Below are 24,537 nucleotides of genomic sequence, written 5' to 3'. Positions count from 1 at the left end.
GATGTTTACATTGCGGTGGCTACTAGTCACTGGTGACATCTCCCAAGGCACGTAGCTCTCATTTCTGGGGAGAACACACGTCCTAAGACTGACTGCTCAGGGTCTCAAGGGATCAATGTGACTATTTCCCATGGAAATATTTCAACTTATTATTTCTGCATTTTATCCTTATAAAGTGAATGTGTTTATTTAAATACCCATTTTCCTCTAAGAATATCACCAGCATATTTTTGGTAGGTTGGTTATTTATTGATCTTTTTTTTTTTTTTTTACAGGTAACACCAAATCAATTTCTCATAAAGGCTGCTAAATGCCTGTTAGTTACCTAACTTTCCCTTATTTTCCTCTTCAGTGGGGAATACTAATGTGTTGTTTTAGGAACATAACGGTTAATCCATAGGTTTCAAACACTGCAGAACAAATCTAGAAATATATTTTATTAAGCTTTCCTTCACAGCGTAAGACTCGCTGAGAGTTACAACAAAGCCCAGAACATCGCTTTTAGCACAAGGGCAGAGGGCCAGAGTCCACAATATTCAGAAACAGAGGGGGCTTGTATGACCAAAAAGGTATCCTTCTCCCCTGTAGTTTTCCCCAGATTTCTTACAGATCACTCATAATTCTGAATTTAGAACACAAAGCCCTACTGTAAGCATCCACTCTCCTTTGGTATACCTACTCATAAAAATATTCACTGTCCGACTAAATACTCCATCATATTTATGACGATGGATTAGTTATCCTAAAATTTATACTCAGACATTATGACAGAATCAATAACTAAAATCAGCCATTTAAAACAACAGAAGTTTTAAGTGTTTTAAAGTAAATTCAGAACCTACTTTTATTGAAGGGATCAGTATAGTGTTTGGATTCTAGACTTAGAAATTCTAATCATTCTCCAGTAACAATAACCTTGTTTTACGTATTTCTTAAGTTTTTTACCTTTCAAAAATGCATCTCTATATCTTGCTTAACACTTCATTTCTGGAGATAGGAAATCACTGTTACATATCATGATATCATTTCACTGATAAGTAAACTTGGTACTAGAAAATGAAGCAATTTGGAAACTTCACATGGAAAGTTAGTGGCAGAACAGAAACTGGTTTCAGGATTGCTCAGGTCTGCTTCAGATCTCTGCTGTACAGCATAGCGCTTAATCCATTCTACATGAGTTTTTAAAATATTTACAGGATAACATATTTTTAGAAATAGTTAAAATGCAGGCGATAGAAATAGTTAAAATGCAGGCGATAGAAACAATATCTTCTAATTTTATGAATATATCAATACTATATGGCTAAAAGAGACATGAAACCAATAATAAAGGACCCAGTATTACAAAAAATATGTTAAATCATATAATAATTTACATCCAATACATACTGGATGTAAAATACTGAATAGGAACATTCAAATTTTAACATCTGATTCCACATACATTTCCTGATAATTAAATCTGCCTATCAATATCCCTCTAACATGCCATATTACTAGTGAGATGTCAGTGGTCATTTCTGAAAATCACCTAACACTATAACTCAGTAATTACCTGCCCTTTCAAGTCTCCATTATTTATTTATAATGATTCCTCCTTTCACTTTTGGTTGATTTTCAGGGCATGACTAGATGATCATTTTTGAATTTATACTTGGACCGTGGCTCCTCCTTTCAAACCACACCAGAGTCCTGGATCACTGGGATAGTTTTATTACTCCACGCCCCACATCCTCAGGTCAGTTCTTCATTGTCAGGTAGCAGAAGCTCCACTTTCTGAACCCTGCCAGTGCCAGTTTCTCAGACTTGAACTCCCGGACCACATTTCCTCCCACGCCCTACGAGGCGCACCTCTCATGACCAGCATAGCGCGGCTTCCCCCATCCCTCCTCCTCCTCCTGAGCTCTCTCTTCAGCTCCACCTGTTTGTCTACATCTGCAGAGGACAACCTGCACCCAAACCGACGAGCACACAGCTTTAAAAAGAGATGCATTGCTGGCTGTCCTTAGCATTTAGTTTTTCCAAAACAGGTTCACTAGCATCCTCTGCTTCTTCACCCTGTATACATTCTGCCAGCTGGGTGACCTACTGCCAGGCTGCTAAACATTGCAAAAGAAAGTCACAGAACCCTGGAAACTGGGTAGATTAAAAAGTCCTATTTAATCTTGGCCTGAACCTCAGTACTATGTGTCAAGATTGTAGCTGTCTTTGATTTCCCAAAGAAACTGCTGCTGATTTCCAGTACTACAAATCTGAACCTCTCTTATGTCACTAAGTACTTTGCTTCCTAAATTTACGAAGAAAGTCAAGATAATCAAATATGAGTGAATTCCTTTGGTCTCTTTTGCATTAAGTGTTGAAGTACCACCACCAACACCTAACACACACACACACAAGCCCCTTGCTTGGTTCTTTTTGACGTCTTCCTAGTCTAGGGGAACACATCCATCCACACACACACACACACACACACACACACACACGTACACCTTGCTTGGTTCTTTTTGACGTCTTCCTAGTGTAGGGGAACACATCCACACACACAGGACTCAAACTTCTTATCCATGTATTGAATCTCATCATTTTCTCTTCTCCCCCAACTTAAGTCTGTCCCCAGTCCGACAGGCACCCTAGCGAGTGCCCCTAGCCTTGAAAACTTTTCCTCAGCATTCCTACCCTCTGGTGATGCAATGCCATTTGCCTCCCCTTCCTACTGACAGGCTGCCCAAAGCCTACTTCTGCTCCTCCCACTTTCCCCAAAATTACTCCTCTGCCTCACACCGATGTACTTCAGACTTCACCACATTTCTGAAACTGCTTTGGAAGCCACCAATGCTCTTTTGGTCACTAAATCTAAATGCCTTGTCTTAGATCTCTTTCTCCTCTTAACTTTCACAGAAACACCCACCTTCAGTTTTCTGAAAGTCTTTGGTTCTCTGTGATCTTTCCTGGGCATTTTCCAAGTGTCCTGATTATTCCATCCTCCTTTTATTTCATCTTTCTTCCCTCCTCTCTTGCACCCTTTCCGCCTCATCTTGCAGCCCCACATCTTTCAATACAGGCACTCCATTAGAGTTTAATAAAGTGCACTCTGGAATTACGCTCCTAGGGATTGGATTCCAGCTCTACCACAGACAGGCAGCGTAAACTTGGGCCAGCTGTTTAAAAGCTCTGAAGTTGCTCTGAGGAATAAATGAGATCATGCATATAAAACATGTAAAATAGTTCCTGGCAAATAAGTGCTCAATAATTATTAGTATTATCACCCTAATCAACACGTTCAAAGCTTCATATTATCTGATTCCCCAAATTCTCCTCCTCCTGGCCCCTCTTGTTAATGATGTTATGATTCTCTCTATGAATCAGACTCAGAGCATGAGTCATCTTTACTCCTCCCTTTCCTCTCCTTAACCAAATCTGTTGATTGTTCTGTCATGCCTCTTTACTCAGTGGGTCTTGGTCATCTACAGTATCATGACAACCTTCAAGATGATCTTTTGCCTCCATTCATTCTATCTCCAGTGAATACATTTCACTATTAGAGTGAATTTCCTACTGTGGTTGTGAACTGGATACTCACTGCCCTTCTCAAAAGCTTTAGGAGCTCCCAGCTACCTTTTAAATGAACTCCGATTCTTTTCATATGATGATTAAGACTGCTGATTAACCTCAATATTCTCCTCCAGATGAACTGCTTATATCACCTAAGGAACCCAATCCATATTTACCTGGACACGATTTTCAAATCTGTTCTGAACTTACCTATGCCAAACATTTACCCTTTGTCTAGACTATTTTCCCATGCCATTTTCTCCTGGCAAAATTCTGTGCACTCTCAGAATTAGGCAAGATGAAACAAATCTCTTACCCATTTTAACTCAGACAGCCCTTTGCCCACCACAATGTTCATTAATATTTGAACTTAAATATTTTCTCCCTATTGGAAAGAAAGTTCTCCAGGTAAGAGCTGTATTTTCCCTGCAGCCATTACACAGAACAGACATCCAATAGTGCTGAATGGATGAGTGAACTAATATATCAAACTCTCTTCAGAGTCTGAGCACAGCTCCTTTGATTAGATTTTCACTTATTAAGCAATGATTTTACCTACTTTTTAAACATTTCCTATTTTAGGGTTTTTGTTTGTTTTTTTGTAAGTCACTCAGTCATGGCCGACTCTTTGCAACCCCATGGACTGTGGCCTGCCAGGCTTCCCTGTCCAAGGAACTCTCTGGGCAAGAATACTGGAGTGGGTAGCCTTTCCTTTCTCCAGGTTTGCATCAGAGATAAAGTAGACAGCTCTTTTAGATTCAAATGAAGGTTAATGATAACCAATAACTAGTTAAAGAAATAAACTAGTGGGGTTATACACTGGTGTACAATTCCAGAGATGCATAAATTAAGATTCTTTCCAAAACTTTCAAAATCTTTTAAGCACTTTACATTACCCAATCTCTCCCAAGCTGTCTATTTCCTTTTCTACATTTCAGCTGGCTTGCAGACTTCTAATTTTCTTACATAACTTCTTCAGCAGATTCCAAGTGTTTGGCAATAGGTTTGTTTGCACTTGTGATATCAAGAGCAACAACTGCTCCAAAAATGATGTGGCTTCATTTGTTTTAATTTCAACATCAATTTGAAGCAACTGAAGAACTGAGAACATTTCTTGGCCACATTATTTTGTTTTCATATGTTGTTTTAACATCAGATTGATTTGCTTCCTAAGAAAAAATATGTTGAAATAATTTCTTTCTTACAGGTTTGGTAAAAAAGTACTTCTCAGGCAAGGTTTCTTCCTCGTATTTGTATCGATCTTTATAAATTGCACTAAGGAGCAAAATCTTCCACAAGATGCTCACACAGTATTCAAAAATGGTAATGACTAAATCTGACAGGAGTCTTTGTAATTATGAAGCCAGGATTTTTAGGGTACATATAATTTAGATACCCTGGTGGCAAGAATACATGGAAGAACTATACAAAAAAGATCTTCATGACCCAGATAATCATGATGGTGTGATCACTAATCTAGAGCCAGACATCTTGGAATGTGAAGTCAAGTGGGCCTTAGAAAGCATCACTATGAACAAAGCTAGTGGAGGTGATGGCATTCCAGTTGAGCTATTTCAAATCCTGAAAGATGATGCTGTGAAAGTGCTGCACTCAATATGCCAGCACGTTTGGAAAACTCAGCAGTGGGCACAGGACTGGAAAAGGTCAGTTTTCATTCCAATTCCAAAGAAAGGCAATACAAAAGAATGCTCAAACTACCGCACAATTGCACTCATCTCACATGCTAGTAAAGTAATACTCAAAATCCTCCAAGCCAGACTTCAGCAATACATCAACTGTGAACTCCCTGATGTTCAAGCTGGTTTTAGAAAAGGCAGAGGAACCAGAGATCAAATTGCCAACATCTGCTGGATCATGGAAAAAGCAAGAGACTTCCAGAAAAACATCTACTTCTGCTTTGTTGACTATGCCAAAGCCTTTGACTGTGTGGATCACAATCAACTGTGGAAAATTCTGAAAGAGATGGGAATACCAGACCACCTAACCTGCCTCTTGAGGAATCTGTATGCAGGTCAGAAAGCAACGGTTAGAACTGGACATGGAACAACAGACTGGTTCCAAATAGGAAAAGGAGTACGTCAAGGCTGTATATTGTCACCCTGCTTATTTAACTTCTATGCAGAGTACATCATGAGAAACCCTGGACTAGAAGAAGCACAAGCTGGAATCAAGATTGCTGGGAGAAATATCAATAACCTCAGATATGCAGATGACACCACCCTTATGGCAGAAAGTGAAGAGGAACTCAAAAGCCTCTTGATGAAAGTGAAAGAGGAGAGTGAAAAAGTTGGCTTAAAGCTCAACATTCAGAAAACAAAGATCATGGCATCCAGTCCCATCACTTCATGGGAAATAGATGGGGAAACAGTGGAAACAGTGTCAGACTTTATTTTTCTGGGCTCCAAAATCACTGCAGATGGTGACTGCAGCCATGAAATTAAAAGACGCTTACTCCTTGGAAGAAAAGTTATGACCAACCTAGATAGTATTTTCAAAAGCAGAGACATTACTTTACCGACTAAGATCCGTCTAGTCAAAGCTATGGTTTTTCCAGTGGTCATGTATGGATGTGAGAGTTGGACTGTGAAGAAAGCTGAGCGTGAAGAATTGATGCTTTTGAACTGTGGTGTTAGAGAAGACTCTTGAGGGTCCCTTGGACTGCAAGGAGATCCAACCAGTCCATTCTGAAGGAGATCAGTCCTGGGTGTACTTTGGAAGGAATGATGCTAAAGCTGAAGCTCCAGTACTTTGGACACCTCATGCGAAGAGTTGACTCATTGGAAAAGATTCTGATGCTGGGAGAGATTGGGGGCAGGAGGAGAAGGGGATGACAGAGGATGAGATGGCCGGGTGGCATCACTGACTCGATGGACGTGAGTCTGAGTGAACTCCGGGAGATGGTGATGGACAGGGAGGCCTGGCATGCTGCGATTCATGGGGGTCGCAAAGAGTTGGGCACAAATGAGCGACTGAACTGAACTGAACTGAACTGGTGCCACTGCACAGGATTCGGACTAAACTTGCTCTCCAGCAATCGGGGTGAGAACACTAGTGAAGTCCAGGGCTCATCAGCAGATAGTATTATTATCGACCACAGCCAGTGAAGAGAGAAGAAACTGAAGGGGTGGTGCATGAAGGTAATCAGCATGCACTGAGAAGTTATGCTGTGTTCATTTTAATAGATGTGGAAATGAAGAAGTTATCTTCAGCATGCAGATAGTAAGCGCCCGATATGAAGCTGGCATCTGAATGCCACAGCATTTCCATGATATGAAAGCTTTTAAAGATGATAAAGGATTATATTTACTCATCAATAACACACATTATCAACTGGCTGCAGGAAAGAAAGAATCCTTTCTTTTGTTCTGAGTTTTATATTTAGATGAGTGCAAATATATTAAATAAGGGGTTCCCAGGTGGCTCAGTGCTAAAGAATCCTCCTGCAATGCAGGAGACGCAGGTTCAATTCCTGAGTCGGGAAGATCCCTTGCAGAAGGAAACAGCAACCTACTCCAGTACTTTTGCCTGGGAAATCCCATGGACAGAGGAGCCTGGAGGGCTACAGTCCCTGAGGTCACAAGAGAGTCGGACATGACTTAGTGACTAAGCAATAACAACATACAGTCTAATAATGGCTGAACCAAAGACAGACAGTGGACCAGAACAAACCTCTTTTGCTACTCTGAGTCGACAGAGTATGAGAGAGAGAGAGAGGGAGAGAGAGAGGGAGAGAGAGAGGGAGAGTATGTGTGTTTGTGTGTGTGTGTGTTGTATAATGGTAAAAGACAGCTTTGTTGCAGTAGGTGAAGGAAGTGGTTGGCATGGGGTGTTGAGGGGAAGAGGAAGAAACAGAAAAGATGGAAAATTAAACTTTAAATTGTATTCCTCTAAGAAATAAATACATGGAAATGACAGGTAGACTATCAACTGTTTTTATGTTAAAAACAAAAAACCACAGCATTTCTTAACTCAAAGAATGATTATAAAGCCTCATAAAAGATTTATTTTAGAAAGCAAAACAGTGACATTTAAAATAGGTTCATGCTAATAAGAATAAGGAATTTCTAGTTAGGTAAACTAATTTTCTTTAGTTACAGCGGAAACAAAGATGCTTGCTTTACTGAAGGCCCAAATAAAAAATAATTAATAAAATCAACATAATTAAAATATTTCATTACTTATTAGAATTGTGTAGTATATAATTAAAGATTGCTGGGAAAAATCCCATGGGGATAGAAATTATGTAATTGTTTTTTCAAAGACAAGCTGCATGCTAAGTCGCTTCAGTTGTGTCTGACTCTTTGCAGCCCTATGGGCTATAGCCAGCCAGGCTCCTCTGTCCATGGAATTCTCCAGGCAAGAATACTGGAGTGGGTCACCATTTCCTCTTCCAGGGGATCTTTCTGACCCAAGAATCGAACCTGCGTCTCCTGCATTGCAGGTGGATTCTTTACCACAGAGCCACAGGAGAAGCCCCTTTTTCCAAAGACACACCTCTTTAATTCTAATGATAGATCTTGCTTTTAAAATGGTATATGGAGTTATTTCATTAAAACACACCTGAGGCCTTGGTGGAGCCTACAGTGGCACACACAGCTCACTTATTTGGGTTTTAGGCTCCTGCAGAGCTGCCATAGGGGGAAGAGGACAAGGCTGCAAACAGTGAGGCAAGGCTGCAAGGCCTCCACAGCTGCAGAGGCACCACTCAGGGTTCCCCTTCCCACCCCATTGACACCTTGACTTCACTAACTGGTTCCAGCATTCTCAATACAAGCATCAAAACTTTCACCAGAAAGACTGTCAAATCAAAAGACAAGTAACTGCAGCACCTACTCAAGGTGAATATAGCCAATACTGCATAAAAACTGAAAATGGAGTACAATCATTAAAACTGTATAAAAATTAATAAAAAAAGACAATTGCAATCTATGGTATATAAATACATAATTATACAGAAATTCATACATAAGCTCTGTTTCTTCTTTAAAAAAGTGAATTTCTTCTAACAACAGAGGGACTGCAATCTCTTCATAAAAAGTGGTTAAAAATAAATTCTTTGAAACAACTTACATAATTGTTCTCCAACTTTCTGGGACAGGGAAAAATCCATATTTTTGCCAGATGGAATCTCAGTTAGTGACCACTGCCAATAAATAAGTGCTTGAGCACATTTTCCTGGAATGGGACTCCCTGGGCATGACTTTCTCCAAATCTCCCTCGGGAGCCCAGATAATAGCGTTTCTGTTCTCACAAAATAAGTCATGCCCCACACAACAGCTGCTACCACACCTGAGATCAGCTGCCTGAGACTGTCCCAGTGACCTTTCACCCTGTTAAACAATATTTCCTGTAGAGGCGAAGCTGACTTCAGCGGGGCTCCCTTTGAGAAATGCCAAAATTATTTACTGTGATATGGTAACTGATTGGTAATCTGCTGATTCTGTATCCCTCAGACATAAACTCTTCATCTTTCTGAGACATAAAATACTGAGCATGAGCAAAAAATCTCTCAATGGCAATACACTAGCTGGTAAAATTATTTTATCATAAAGTGGAATGCTTTGCTTTCAAGCAAGCAATAAATGAATAAATGAAAATATATTAAGAAAGAAAATAAGAGGAAATAGAGATCATTTGTCTTACCAATAATAGGTCACATTAAAAAAATCACATAAATAAAGCAAATTAACATAACAAAAGAGAAACAGACTCACAGATACAGAGAACAAATTAGTGGTTACCTGTGGGGAGAGGAAAGCAGGGAAGGGCTAAACAGGAGTAGGGGATTAAGAGATATAAACTGTTAGGTATGAAATAAGTTAGGAGGAAATATTATACAGCACAGGGAATATAGACACTATTTTACAATAACTTTAAATGGAGAATAATCTATCAAGATGTGAATTGCTATATTGTACACTTGAATTGTACAACATTGTAAATCAACTGTACCTCAATAGAAAAATAAAATAAAAAAATCACAGTAGTGGTGCCCTAAAGTGTCAACATCCCTAGAACATTTTAAAGGATCTGATTTAAAATAATTATTTTAAATTCAACACTTCAGAGAATTGATCCACTGCATTAAATAACTGCATATATATCTTCTTTTTCTAGTTCTATTCATGTGTAGAGCATTATTAGAATTCATAAATGAATCCAAAAATTTTTTCCTCATTGAATTTTAGTACGGAGATATAACTGGACAAAGAAATTTCAAATAAATTAGGGCCTATACATAAAGTTAATAAAAGCAACGGTCTCCTCCAAATAGGCAATGCAGTTAATTCATTATTTAAAAAGAAAAAATGCATTGAAAAGTGAGTTCTAATTCCATAATAAGTTTCCAAAATGTTGCTTCAGGAAGACAACTCTAAATTGTAAAATAATCCAATTTGAAAAGTCTGGAACAACCTAGTAAAATACGTTTGGACAAATATGAGTACCTCTAGAAATATTAGCCTAGACTTCAAATCACTTTATATGAAACAGATAAATGGTAGAGTGTGGCCAAACCAAATGATAACTGAATGGATATTCTGTCACAAAGAGAAGCTTAAATGAGATAAAATATTGCCTCTCTCATTTTTGGTGAGTTCACTACCATCACCTGTTCTTTTCCATGCTCCTTACCCCTCCCCCATAGTTAAAATTTTATTCCTTAATTTCTGAATGGGGGCTTCCCAGGTGGTGCTAGTAGCAAAGAATCTGCCTGCCAGTGCAGGAGATGCCAGAGACACAGGTTCAATCCTGTTCAATGCCTTGGGTTGGGAAAACCCACTGGAGTAGGAAATGGCAACCTGCTCCAGAATTCTTGTCTGTAAAATCCCATGGACAGAGGAGCCTGGCAGGCTATAGTCTATGGGGCTGCAGAGTCAGACACGACTGACTGCCTGAACACGCACACACAGAGCCTCTGGATGACAGCTTTCACAGTAGGTAAAAACTGTTATACAGAACTGATCTTCCCAAAACACTACTGTAATATCAAAAAGCTTTAACTGCTTTTCATAGCTTAACAAAGTAAAACTGAAATTCTACTCACACACACAAACTGTGGAAAATTCTTGAAGATATGGGAATACCAGACCACCTTACCTGCCTCCTGAGAAATCTGTATGCAGGTCAACAAGCAACAGTTAGAACCAGACATGGAACAATGGACTGGTTCCAAATTGGGAAAGGAGTATGTCAAAGCTATATATTGTCACCCTGCTTATTTAACTTATATGCAGAGTACATCATGCGAAACGCTAGACTGGGTGAAGCACAAACTGGAATCAAAATTGCGAGGAGAAATATTAATAACCTCAGATAGGCAGATGACACCATTCTTATGGCAGAAAGTAAAGAGGAACTGAAGAGACTCTTGATGAAAGTGAAAGTGAAGTTGCTCAGTTGTGTCCGACTCTTTGCGACCCCATGGACTGTAGCCTACCAGGCTCTTCCATCCATGGAATTTTCCAAGCAAGAGTACTGGAGTGGGTTGCCATTTCCTTCTCCAGGGGATCTTCCCAACCCAGCGATCGAACCTGGGTCTCCACACTGCAGGCAGATGCTTTACCCTCTGAGCCACCAGGGAAGCCCTGAAAGTGAGAGAGGAGAGTGGAAAAGCCAGCTTAAAACTCAACATTCAGAAAACAGAGATCATGGCATCTGGTCCCATCACTGCATGGCAAATAGAGAGGGAAACAATGGAAACGGTGAGAGACTTAATTTCCTGGGGCTCCAACATCACTGCGAATGGTGATTGCAGCCATGAAATTAAAAGATGATTACTCCTTGGAAGAAAAGCTATGACCAACTTAGACAGCATATTCAAAAGCAGAGACATTACTTTGCTGAGAAAGGTCCGTCTAATCAGAGGTGTGGTTTTTCCAGTAGTCATGTATGGATGTGAGAGTTGGACCATAAAGAAGGCTGAGTGCTGAGGAATTGATGCTTTTGAACTGTGGTGTTGGAGAAGACTCTTGAGAGTCCCATGGACAGCAAGGAAATCAAACCAATCAATCCTAAAGGAAATCAACCCTGAATATTCATTGGAAAGACTGATGCTGAAGCTGAAACTCCAATACTTTGGTCACCTGATGCGAAGAACTGACTCATTGAAAAGATCCCAATGCTTAAAACGATTGAAGGCAGGAGGAAAAGGGTATGACAAGGATGAGATGGTTGGATGCCATCACTGCCTCAACAGACATGAATTTGCGCAAGCTCCGGGAGTTGGTGATGGACAGGGAAGCCTGGAGGGCTGCAGTCCATGGGGTCGCAGAGAGTCGGACATGACTGCGTGACTGAACTGAACTGATTCACAGATACAAGAGGGCCCTTTTGCTTCTCCATATCCACATATATTATTATTACCCTCTCCTTCACATGAATGGCGGGTCCAGGTTGGCTGAACTGCACATGGCCACACATGTGCTCTGCTGTCCATTTGTTCCTGTTCAGGCATTTCTCTTAGCCTGGAATCCCCCTTCTGAACCCATATCCACTAATCCAAATACAACTCAGCCTGTTTGGGCTTCTCATCACTGCTCTTTCCAATTCCACCACTCAAGGGATTTTATCCTCTTAAATGAATGAAGCCATAATTGTTAAGTCCAAAGTCAGTTCAGTTGTAGCTCTATATGATTTCTCTAAAATCTAACAATTTATATCTGACAATCTGTATCTCTCTTGAAACATTTGTCATCCTTTATTTAAAACACAACAGATATTATTTCTTGTTGCAAATTATATAATCTATACTCACACAGAAAATTTAGAAAATACGGAGAAAAAAGAATATAAAATTCAAACACAATCCCATTACTTACATAAGCATTATTTAATATGATTCTATGTCCTTTCATTTTTCTCTATTTAGATATAATTTATATAATTACATAAAGATGGGACAATGCAAAGTATTTAATGCCAGCAAACCATGTACATAAAAATAGATGAAATGGTAAATTTTACGTATATTTTACAATAAAAGATAAGGATTATGCAGTATGTCCTATTTTATAACATTACATTTAATAACCAGTCAAATATTTCTATAACATTTCTACTCCTCAAAAATATTTTTATGCTTCTATTTCTATCCACAATGACAAGTTTAATCATTTGATTCAAGTAGTGATTGCTAGATTTTTCCACTATAAAAGAATGTTTTATCTTTGTAATGAAAAATTATCTGTGAGATGATGATTTGAGACTGAAAATTTAGATGCCAGATGTTTGAGCATATACCTCAAAGGCAGAGGCAACAGAACTTGCTGATGAATTGGTTGAGAAAAATAGAGGAATAACAAAGTTTTGGCCTCAGTAACTGGGTGAATTGGAGAAGGAAATGGCAACCTACTTCACTGTTCTTGCCTGGATAATCCCATGGACAGTGGAACCCAGCAGGCTACAGTCCATAGGGTCACAAAGAGTCGGATACAACTTATCGGTTAAACAATAATTTTAAAGTCTACCATGCATTTAGTGGGGCTTCCCAGGTAGTGCTAGTGGTAAAGAGCCTGCCTGCCAATGCAGGAGACAAAAGAGACACAGGTTTGATCCTGGGGTTGGGAAGATCGCCCGGAAAAAGAAACGGCAATCTAAGCCAGTATTCTTGCTTGGAAAATCCCATGGTCAGAGGAGCCTGGTGGGCTATAGTTCATGGGATCGTAAAGACTTGGACACAACTGAAGTGACTGATCACAACTCGGTGAATGGTACAAATTATTAAAATGGGGGAAAACCTGGGTAGAAATGAGATTGTCTTTTTTTAGGCAGAAGTGTAAATGAGGAGTTTTGCTTTATATAGATTGAGTGTAATATGCTCATTCAATATCCAAGTACATTTATCAGTGGCCAATAGGCAGGGCTGACTTCATGGGCATATGACATATGCAGTTTCTCATGAACGATGCACACAAAGCCCCATATCTGGTTTTATGCTTTGCTGTTGCCATCTTAAAATTCACATTTTTTAACAGAGGGTTCCACATTTTCACTTTGCATTGGGGGTACCCCAAGGTTAAGTAGCTTTTCCTACCAAATGGATATAATAATTTGGAATATAATTATATTGAGAGGTTGGAGCTGGAAGTATAATTTTGGAGGTCATAGGCCTCAAGATGGTATTCAAAACTGTGGGCCTGGATGAACATACCCACGATGAGCATAGCTTGAGAAGAGGTTGTAGGACTGAGCCTTTCTGTGTTCCAACTTTGAGAGGTCTGGAAAAGACAGATTTTGCAAACAGGACTAATAAAGGGTGTCTAATAAGATCAGAGGAAAGTCAGGACGGTGTAGTATTGCAGAAGCAAAGTGAAGAAAGTGCTTCAAAACAGTCATCAGTTCGGCCAAATCCTGCTGAGAGATAAGAGTAAAATGAGAACAGTGGACCGACCTTTGGACTTGGCAAGATGGAGATTGTTGGTGTTCTTGACAAGCACAATTTCAGTGGTGTGTGGGCTGAAGAAAGAAATGGGAGGAAAGGCTATGGAGACAGCAAGTACATATAATCCTTTACCAGAGCTCTAAAAATGAAGAGGGATATTGTACCTAGGGAGGATTAAAAAATACTGAGAGCTACTATAAAATGCTTCTATGCTGATGGGAAAACTCTGGAAGGGCGAAATTGATGTCATAGAGAAAGGAAGTGATTATTCTAACTTAGTCCTTGAGTGAGTGAGAGAGAGTGGGGTTCAGAGTACCAGCACAGGGTTGACCCCAGAGAGGTACAAGTTCAGTTCACCCACTGAGAAAGAAGAGAAGGCAGAGTGTAAGGGTATAGCTATGGATACACTGGTAGACCGGGGAGGCACGAGATAACAGTCTTTCTTAATTGCTGTGTGAAATAGGACAAAATCTTTGGATTGTGCTGTAACATTTTATAAATCTAAGCCATGCTTATTTCTCTACTAAAGTGAAGTTCATGTTTTCAGAAAACAAATGTGGTGAGAGAAGAGCTACTATGTTCAGCTTTGTTTTTGTTATTCTAACATCAGACTTAAATGTTTGACAAAGAAACCAAAAAGACAATTTAATGGGAAAGGAATAATCTTTTCAACAAATGGTGGTGGGGACAAACAAATATCCACATGTGAAATAATGAAACTGGACCTGTGCTTCACACTGTATCTAAAAATTAACTCAAAAGGAATGAAATACCTAAATATAACAGCAAAACTATAAAACTCTTAGAAAAAATCATAGATGTAAATCTTTGTTTTTGGATTAGGCAACAGTTTCTTGGATAGGACATCAAAATCATAAACAACAAAAGAAAAAACAGATTAACTGGACAATAAAGACAAAAAAACTTTTGTCCTTCAAATGATACTATCAAAAAAGTGAAAACACAACCCACAGAATGATTAAATATTTGAAAATCATGTATCTGATAAAGGTTAGTATTCAGAACATATGAAGAATTTTTGCAACTCAACAATAAAATGACAAATAACCCAACTGTTAAAAATGGACAAGGAATTTGAATGGCCATTTCTCCAAAGAAGATATACAAATGGCTAACAAACACATGAAAAAAGTGCTCAACATCATTAGTCATTAGGGAAACACAAATCAAAACCACAATGAGAGACCATTCCACACCCATCCGAATGATTACAATAAAAAGACAATTACAGGTGTTGGTAAGAATGTGAAGAAACTGGAAACATCATACATTGCCAATGGGAATGCAAAATGAAGCAGTCACTTTGAGAAACTGCTTATCAGTTCTTCAAGAAATCAAACAGACTTACCATATGATCCAGAAATTCCATCCCTAGGCATATACTCAAGGGAACTGAAAATATGTCCAGAGAAAGACTTGCACACAAATATTCATACTAGCATTATCTGTAATAGCCCCAAAGTAAAAGCAATCCAAACGTCCATCAACTGATGAATTGAAAATGTGGTCTACACATATTAATACAATGTGATATTATTTAAGTCATAAAAGGAATGACATACTGATATTTCATGCATATGAATGAACCTCTAAAGCATATGATAAGTGAAACAAGGTATATCCAAAAGGGCATGTATTCTGTGATTCTACTTACACAAAATGGCAAGAGTTAATGGGAGCTTCCTAGAGGAGATGAAAATTGACCACTGACAAAGTGGAATAAGGACACTCCAGAAAAAGAGAACACATTAAGAAAGATACAAATCCACTGGGATATATGGTTAATGTGGTTGCAATGTAACCTGGGTTTAGTAGAATAAAGAACTGTTAAAGAGTAAGTCAGGAAGATAGGATGAGCCAGATTTCTAAAGGCCTTGAATGACTTGACATTTATTCAATGAGAAGTCCTCTTTGCTTTTATAACGTATCTATTATGTCAGTTTTAAACCTGCATTTCATACCATTGTTAACCACATATAAGTTGCCTCACTTAATGGACTAGGAGACCCTGAAGGTTAGAGACTGTTCCCTAGTTCTCTTTGACCTCTCAGGGCCCAGTGCAAAATGCAGTATAAAGAATGTGCCCAATAAAAGTTTGTAGACTTTGAATTACTAAAATAATTTCAACTAACACCTCAGCAGTCCTGATATACTCTGGTGATTTACATGCTACTGGGAATGATCTGCAAACATCATAATAAATTTCTTTACCATTACTTACCTTCCCTTTCACCAACCACTCATACTATAAATAGAGTTTAGTTAAAAAAAAAAATTCAAATTGAAATTTGCATTCTAGTGAAATGCAAAAATTTGAATAGAGCAACTGTATTGAGTGGCAGGCTTGGTGAATGGATAAATTGCTTTTTTTAATCATCAAAATAACTAGAGAAGTATTAGAGACTTTCATTTTAAATTATAGGAAAAAAGGATATTAAAAATACTAGAAATATGTTTAATAGTTATTCAATGTATATGAGAGAGTTTATCTAAGATGACCCTGGAATATTTATCATGGGAGCTAGTGGCGGTAAAGAATAGATTAGGGAACTATCTTTAGAAATAGAGTTAGATATTTTTTTCTAATACAGCCTGGGACCTTGGGGACATTTCAAACCTACTTTTCTATAAATCTTTGTTATGAAGGCCAGGGAGTCTGAATACTTCAGAAAATAGTAACTCTGTAAGTGAACTGTGTGGTTAGGCTTACCACTATGCTTTTCACAAAGTGGTTTTTAGACTTTCCTTTCCTCATATGGGACTTATCGCAGGAAACCTTGCAAAGTCAGCCCCACATTTATATTTGGTAGTTTTTCAAATTACACTGTACATGATATGGTTATGAATCTTATAGCTAAGAATCCCAATTTTATCTTAGCCTTACATGTCAGTTAAAAATTTGGAAACATTTTTTCCAAGTAGCAGAGAGTGAAACATTCCAGGGAACAGACAGACATTCAGGAAGTAACTGGAGTGCCCTTTATGAAGTACAAACACAGGATAATTATGGCTGCTTTCTGGGGCTGGCGGGACTTCAGAAATGAAGAAAGTCATAGCTAACTGCCAGAATAGATAAGCTATCTTGAAGGACAATGGGTACAGCGAATATTGTTGAATACTGATTCATTATTAATCATTAGACATCTGAATCTTATGAAATCTACTATTGTAACGTGACTAAAATATGAAGAATCATTTAGCAAACATCACAAGACACAATTTCTGCCACAAGGGTGGAGAGCTGCACATAGAGGTAAATGAGACTCATAAAACAATGAACTTCTCGTACATAAATAAGCAGCACATCACTGATAGAAATGCAACCTCAGGGTCAGAGACCCATCCCATGGGAAGACGGCACAGAGAGTTAGTGAGGATGATGAGAAAGTACAGCTGTCTGGAATTCTGTGGCATCTTCAAGAGTGGGCAGTACAGGGTTCCCCTGGGAACCTTTCCCAAGGAACACTTTCCAAAGACCACAAGAAAAAGAACTGACACATAAAATTCTACCATTTTAGAATCAGACCTCAATCTCAGAGAAGTTTAAGTCAGTCAAGATAAAGATAGTAGAATTTAACTTCAAATTGAGCACCTGTAATAATGTTATAAGAATAATGACTATGGCAGGAGCAGCTAAGTGTATGACTAGTAGGTACCGTCATGAATGCAAAAAAAAAAAAAAAAAAAAACAACAAAACTAATAAGACTCAGTCCCTCTAATTCAGAAAGTTACAATCAGGTTGAAGAAAGAACTATAAAGACATGAAAGGTGAAGTAAATCAAGGTAGAAGATAGGTGGGAAATGACTGCAAAAAAATCAGAAGACATATATTAATCTCAGCCTGTCAACTAACAAGGTGATCTTCAATAATTCACCTAACTCAATGAATACCTGCTAAATGAACAACTTTTTCAGAATCATGGTTTCTTCATCCAAGGTTACTTTTCAGACCTGAAATATTTTTACAAGGTCACCTTGTAACAATGAATGCTATGTAATTTTTTCTAATGTTCAGTTCAGTTCAGTTCAGTCGCTCAGTTGTGTCCAACTCTTTGCGACCCCATGAATCGCAGCACGCCAGGCCTCCCTGTCCATCACCATCTCCCGGAGTTCACTCAGACTCATCGAGTCAGTGATGCCATCCAGCCATCTCATCCTCTGTCGTCCCCTGTTCCTCCTCCCCCAATCCCTCCCAGCATCAGAGTCTTTTCCAATGAGTCAACTCTTCGCATGAGGTGGCCAAAGTACTGGAGCTTCAGCTTCAGCATCATTCCTTCCAAAGAAATCCCAGGGTTGATCTCCTTCAGAATGGACTGGTTGGATCTCCTTGCAGTCCAAGGGACTCTCAAGAGTCTCTCTAACACCACACTTCAAGAGCATCAATTCTTCGGCGCTCAGCCTTCTTCACAGTCCAACTCTCACATCCATACATGACCACTGGAAAAATCTAGCCTTGACTAGACGGACCTTAGTCGGCAAAGTAATGTCTCTGCTTTTGAATATACTATCTAGGTTGGTCATAACTTTTCTTCCAAGGAGTAAGCGTCTTTTAATTTCATGGCTGCAATCACCATCTGCACTGATTTTGGAGCCCCCCAAAATAAAGTCTGACACTGTTTCCACTGTTTCCCCATCTATTTCCCATGGAGTGATGGGACCGGATGCCATGATCTTCGTTTCCTGAATGTTGAGTTTCAAGCCAACTTTTTCACTCTCCACTTTCACTTTCATCAAGAGGCTTTTGAGTTCCTCTTCACTTTCTGCCATAAGGGTGGTGTCATCTGCATATCTGAGGTTATTGATATTTCTCCCGGCAATCTTGATTCCAGCTTGTGCTTCTTCTAGTCCAGGGTTTCTCATGATGTACTCTGCATAGAAGTTAAATAAGCAGGGTGACAATATACAGCCTTGATGTACTCCTTTTCCTATTTGGAACCAGTCTGTTATTCCATGTCCAGTTCTAACTGTTGCTTCCTGACCTGCATACAGATTTCTCAAGAGGCAGGTTAGGTGGTTTGTTATTCCCATCTCTTGAAGAATTTTCCACAGTTGATTGTGATCCACACAGTCAAAGGCTTTGGCATAATCAATAAAGCAGAAATAGATGTTTTTCTGGAACTCTGTTGCTTTTTCCATGATCCAGCAGATGTTGGCAATTTGATCTCTGGTTCCTCTGCCTTTTCTAAAACCAGCTTGAACATCAGGAAGTTTTTTTTTTTTTTTTTTAAACATTACTGAGGTATAATTGACAAATACAGATTGTATATCTTTACGGTATCTAAGTGTGATGATTTAATATATGTATGCATTGTAAGCTGATTACCACAAATAGGCAAATTAACATATCCATCATCTCAGGGCTACAATTTAGCTTTTCTGGTGAGACTCTCATAGCAAATTTCAAGTATACAACACAGTACTGTTAACTACCATCATCACGCAGAGCATTAGATGCCCAGAACTTACTTATCTTATAACTGAATATTTTAACCCTTTTTATGAAGGATAGTTTTGTCAGACAGAGTATTCCTGGTTGGTTTTTTTTTTTTTCCCCACAAGAAAAATATATCATCCTATTCCCTCCCTGCCTAAGAGGGTCATGCCAAAAAATCCACTTATAGCCTTATGGGTTGCTTTGTATGTGGTCAGTTGTTTTCTGTCATACTCCTTTCAAGAGTCTCTTTTGGCCTTTGACTTCTGACAATTTGTATAACATGTTCCAAAGTAACCTTGTTTGGGGTCCTTTTAGCTTCACCTGGATATCCATATCCTTTTTAAGATTCAGAAAATTTTCAGCCATTATTTTTAAACCAAGTTTCCTTCTTTCTTCTTCTTTCTCCTGTTTGGACTTCTAAGTCATGTATATTCATTTGTTTAATGGTGTTCTCTAGGTCTTGCATGATTTTGTCACTCTTTTGCATTCTTTTTTTTTTTGTTCCTACAACTAAAGCTAAAATAACCTATTTTCAAGTTGGCTGATTCTTTATTCTTCACAACTGAGTCTGCACTGTTGAAACTCTCTATCAAATTTTTGGTTCTGTCATTGTGGTCTTCAGCTCCAGGATTTCTGTTTGACTCCTTTCATGGTTTCTATTTCTCTATTATACTCCTTGATCTATTAAGTACTGTTTTGTAAATGTTATTTAGTTGTCTACCAATGTTCTCTTGCATCTCAATAAGCTTTTAAAACATAATTTTAAAAATTCTTTTTAGAAAACTTGTCTATTTCCATCTACTTGGTTTGGTTATCGGGGCTTTACTAGTTTCCTTTTGTGATATGTTTGCCTGATTCTCTGTGATCTGTGTAGCCATGTATTGGTATCTGTGCATTTGAAGGAGCAAACACATCTTCTGGTCTTTATAGATCGGTTTTGGCAAGTAAACACATTCTTTTTTGGGTTCCTGGGCTGACAGAATTGCCTCTGGGATTTCAGTGAAGCAGAATTAAAGCCAGGTCATTTCAATTATGGTTTCCTCGGGTATATGCCCAGCAGTGGGATTACTGGATCATATGGCAGTTTTACTCCTAGTTTTTTAAGTAATCCTCACACTGTTCTCCATAGTGGCTGTATCAGTTTGCATTCCAACCAACAGTGTTAGAGGGTTCCCTTTTCTCCAAAGCCTCTTCAGCACTGATTGTAGACTTTTCCATGGTGGCCATTCTGACCAGTGTGCAATGATACCTCATTGTAGTTTTGATTTGTATTTCTCTAAAAATGAGCAACATTGAGCATCTTTTCACGTGTTCCATTTCTTGTTAAAACACATCCACTTCTCCTCACTCCATTTTTTTTTTTGTATTTGTATTTTTCAAAACAATGTTACCGAGGTGTATTTTACATATCATAAAATCTACCTTTTCAAGTACACAGTTCAGTGATTTTTGGTTGTTTTACCAAGTGGTGTAGCTATCAGCATAAGAGTTTCAGAACATTTTCACTGCCTTAAATAAGGCCCCTCTAATGGCAACCCACTCCAGTACTCTTGCCTGGAAAATCCCATGGACAGAGGAGCCTGGTGGGTACAGTCCATGGGGTCACGAAGAGTTGGACACGACTGATGCGACTTAGCAGCAGCAGCAGCAGGCGTGTATAGCTAGTCTCCTATACATTCACAGTCCCCTCCTGGCTTCCAGACAATCACAAATCTACCTCTGTTTCTATAAATTTGCCTTTTCTGGCCATCTCATATAAAGGGAATCGTACAATATACATACAGTTTCTTGACTCTACACTTTGACTTTACAGAACAAAACTAGAAATTTTTTTTGGCCTTTAAGAAAAATCACACATTCAAGGAAATGCATAACCTTTCAAATAAAACATTACAATAAATATTGTTAAACATCTAAAAGACTAAAAATATTAATCCTCTTAAGTACTAAAATTAAATTCTGAAAATGATATAGTACAGTGTTAGAAACATGAAAAATGATCATTTATCTATGTCACATGTTGAAATAGATAATAATATAGCTATCCCTGAAATGTTAAATCCTTTTAACATCTTAAACTTTACATATACTATGTATTTTTCCTTTCTCTTTTTAGGATGGATGTGTGACTTTCTCTTCCAGAAGAATTTTTAAACAGCCTGCTTACTAACATACAAGTTAATACTTATAGTTTAGTTCTTGTGTAAATGACAAAACAAGTACTGTTCTTGATATTTTTAAAAGGAGCAAAATAAGATTACTACCATGTAGGGAGAAGAACTGGAATGTTCCAGCCTTGCTTAAGGGAGGCACCTGTCCAATAACATCCTCATTTCTGTGTGTACCTCTGACCTGCCAAATTTAAGCACTGTACTTACAACGTGGAGAATGATGACATTTATTCTTTCAGAGTTGGCATGTCAGAATAGAGGTTATGCCTTTCAGACTACTGTGAATTTTGTTAATGCAAGCAACTGGGTTACCAAAAAAAAAAGAAAAAAAAGAATTTTTGACAATATTTTAGGAATTGCTGCTGTCAGTTTTAGAAGATATAAATGGACTAGCTAAATGTCTTTACTGAATGAAGTGAACCTATCACTAAGCACCTCTGTCTTTGGCTGGGAAGTCAGTACAAAACAGCTCCACTGAGCTCTAACAAAATCAAGAGATAGTTTATTTCTAAGCTTTTCTCATGCCATTCTGAGAGAAAAATTCTATGAAGACTAGAAAAATTATCGTTTTTTTATAATATTTGAACTGTTGTGTTGGAGAAGACTCTTGAGAGTCCCTTGGACTGCAAGGAGATCCAACCAGTCCATCCTAAAGGAGATCAGTCCTGAATATTCACTGGAAGGACTGATGCTGAAGCTCCAATACTTTGGCACCTGGTGCGAAGAACTGAGTCATTTGAAAAGACCCTGGTGCTGGGAAAGATTGAAGGCAGGAGGAGAGGGATCAACAGAAGATGAGATGGTTGGATGGCATCACCGACTCAATGGACATGAGTTTGAGTAAACTCTGGGAATTGGTGATGGATAGGGAGGCCTGGCATGCTGCAGTCCATGGGGTTGCAAAGAGTCTGACACAACTGAGCAACTGAACTGAACTGAACATCTTCAAAGCCAGTTTTAGACAATTACAGAAATACAGAAAAATGTTATTCATATAAATAAATAAATTTTCGAGATAGAAGTCAGTCAATAAGCAATAAATGATAGTGAACTCCTCTCTGAACTCTCAAAACATCACATTTTAAAGCGTGTTACTTCCTTATGCTTTTATTTTACTGCCACTATCTGAAGAGTAGAAAAATAATGAACTCTTGCTGACAAAAATTCATACTTCTGTTACATCTCAAGAAGCAATGGGGCTATGTTTAAGATTTGAAACTAAGAAGAAAAATGATCAAAGTCAGCCAACCTGGGAAAAACTACTGAACAAGGTCTAAACTCTAAAAATTTCAAGTTATCAAGAACATGCTGTTAGTCAAAAACCAACTCTCAAAGCTCTAGAAATCAAACTTATTGCTGAAGAATCACAGGACACTTCCTCATTCTGGACATTTCAGAACCAAAGGTTCTTTCTTAGTGTTATCTTTGTTGTTAATTGATACTGTAATTTTGTTGAAAATCAAACTGTTATGCATAAATATGTTGCAATGATTTTAATAAGTGCAAACAGAATGACTTTATTCACTGCTTTGTAAAGTCAATCAAGCTTATCAGATAGGGCCAACAAAAATAGATTTTGCTGAATTGCCTTTTTTTTTTTTCTTTAGTAGGAGCAACTAAAAAATAAATCAATACTATGAAAAGCCCTGATGAAATGCATCTTGACAATTCTTTGGAAAAAAGTTGGAAAACCAAAATGAATACTGTATTTAGAGAATAAGGGCAAGCAATATATTTAATAGACAATGCCACACCTTGTGGTTAAGACTGAGGTGATCAATAAATTGTTAAGGAGAAAAATGGAAACTTCTCTAAGAAAAATTTTAGAGAAACCTGTGTATGTGTACAAAACACACACTATTTTTTCCTGGTTCAAATTTATGAACTAAACAATAACTTGTTCTAGAAAGCAACTGCAAATGAAAACAGCTCCATAAGTTCATTTTTGAAATAAAAATTGGCACACTATCTATTCTGTTACTACAAAGACATAGGAAGGATTTAAATTTTATTTTTAGTGAAATTTATTGTAATGATTTTTTTAAATTATAGAAATAGTTTGTAAGTTACAAAAAAAGATGAAAAATTTTTAAAAGGAAAAATTCTATATGTTAGGAGTAAATAAGATTCAGATTCCATTTTACCTATTTTAAGAAAATTATATGCCTTTTTCCTCAAGTATATCAATGAAGTTTGCTTTTAGGTTAGCATGCAACCTAATGCTTAAAGGGCAATATTCACAATGTGTTAGTGAGAGTTGGTTCTAGTAACAACTGTGAAATCTCCACTGCAGATAACATTGGCCACTGAACTTACTATGAAAAGGCATCCCCCCAAAATAACTCTTCCAACATTTAATGTGAGGCTAGCATAGACTGACTGACAAAATAATTTGTTTTAATCCAGAAAATAGAATGTAACAAACCAGGAATGCTTCTGTGATAAGATCAGAACATTTTCAAAAGTTACAGTAAATTTTAAACAGTTTTACTGATCTGTATCCTGATGACCCTGGTGTAAACACACCTACATATGAGGGCCTTGTACATTAGCTCAGATGGCAATACATGGCACATAAACAAAAGAAACATGCCAACCTGGACAGCAACTTGGCAGCATTAGCGTCCTCCGCTGAACTCATGTCATCCCAGCAGGATTTTCTCCGACTCAGCTGCAGGCTGGCCTGAGGAACGCCCTCAGACAGCTCTGGGTGTGGTACCCCGTGGGTCCAAATAGATCCCTCACTACTGGATTTGCGGATCTAAAACACAAAATTTAAAAAAGAGAGAGAAAGGAATCTTCAAAAACTTTCCAGTTAAAACATTGAAGACAGTTCATTTGAATTCATTAATAATGGATTAATCATACCCCAGAAAAATATCAACTGAGATACAGAAATAAAAATGTGTATAAAACTTCTTTTATAGCAAAGGGTACAGTAAAGGGGAGATACCAG

General features: G+C 38.1%; 1 protein-coding gene across 4 annotated transcripts in view; it reads right to left on the bottom strand.

The window, feature by feature from the left end:
* FAM13A (family with sequence similarity 13 member A) overlaps positions 1-24,537 on the bottom strand; it is a 313,318-nt gene that overhangs the window by 99,214 nt on the left and 189,567 nt on the right. For all 4 annotated transcript variants that reach the window (XM_052641719.1, XM_052641721.1, XM_052641720.1 and 1 more), the window contains exon 8: positions 24,179-24,342. In XM_052641719.1, coding sequence (XP_052497679.1) covers positions 24,179-24,342 — 164 coding nt within the window. The remainder of the gene's footprint in view (positions 1-24,178; positions 24,343-24,537) is intronic.

The sequence above is a fragment of the Budorcas taxicolor genome, chromosome 6, assembly GCF_023091745.1.
Source record: "Budorcas taxicolor isolate Tak-1 chromosome 6, Takin1.1, whole genome shotgun sequence".
NCBI lineage: Eukaryota > Metazoa > Chordata > Mammalia > Artiodactyla > Bovidae > Budorcas > Budorcas taxicolor.
Note: the sequence above shows the minus strand (reverse complement) of the source record. Positions and strands in the feature narration are given on the sequence as shown.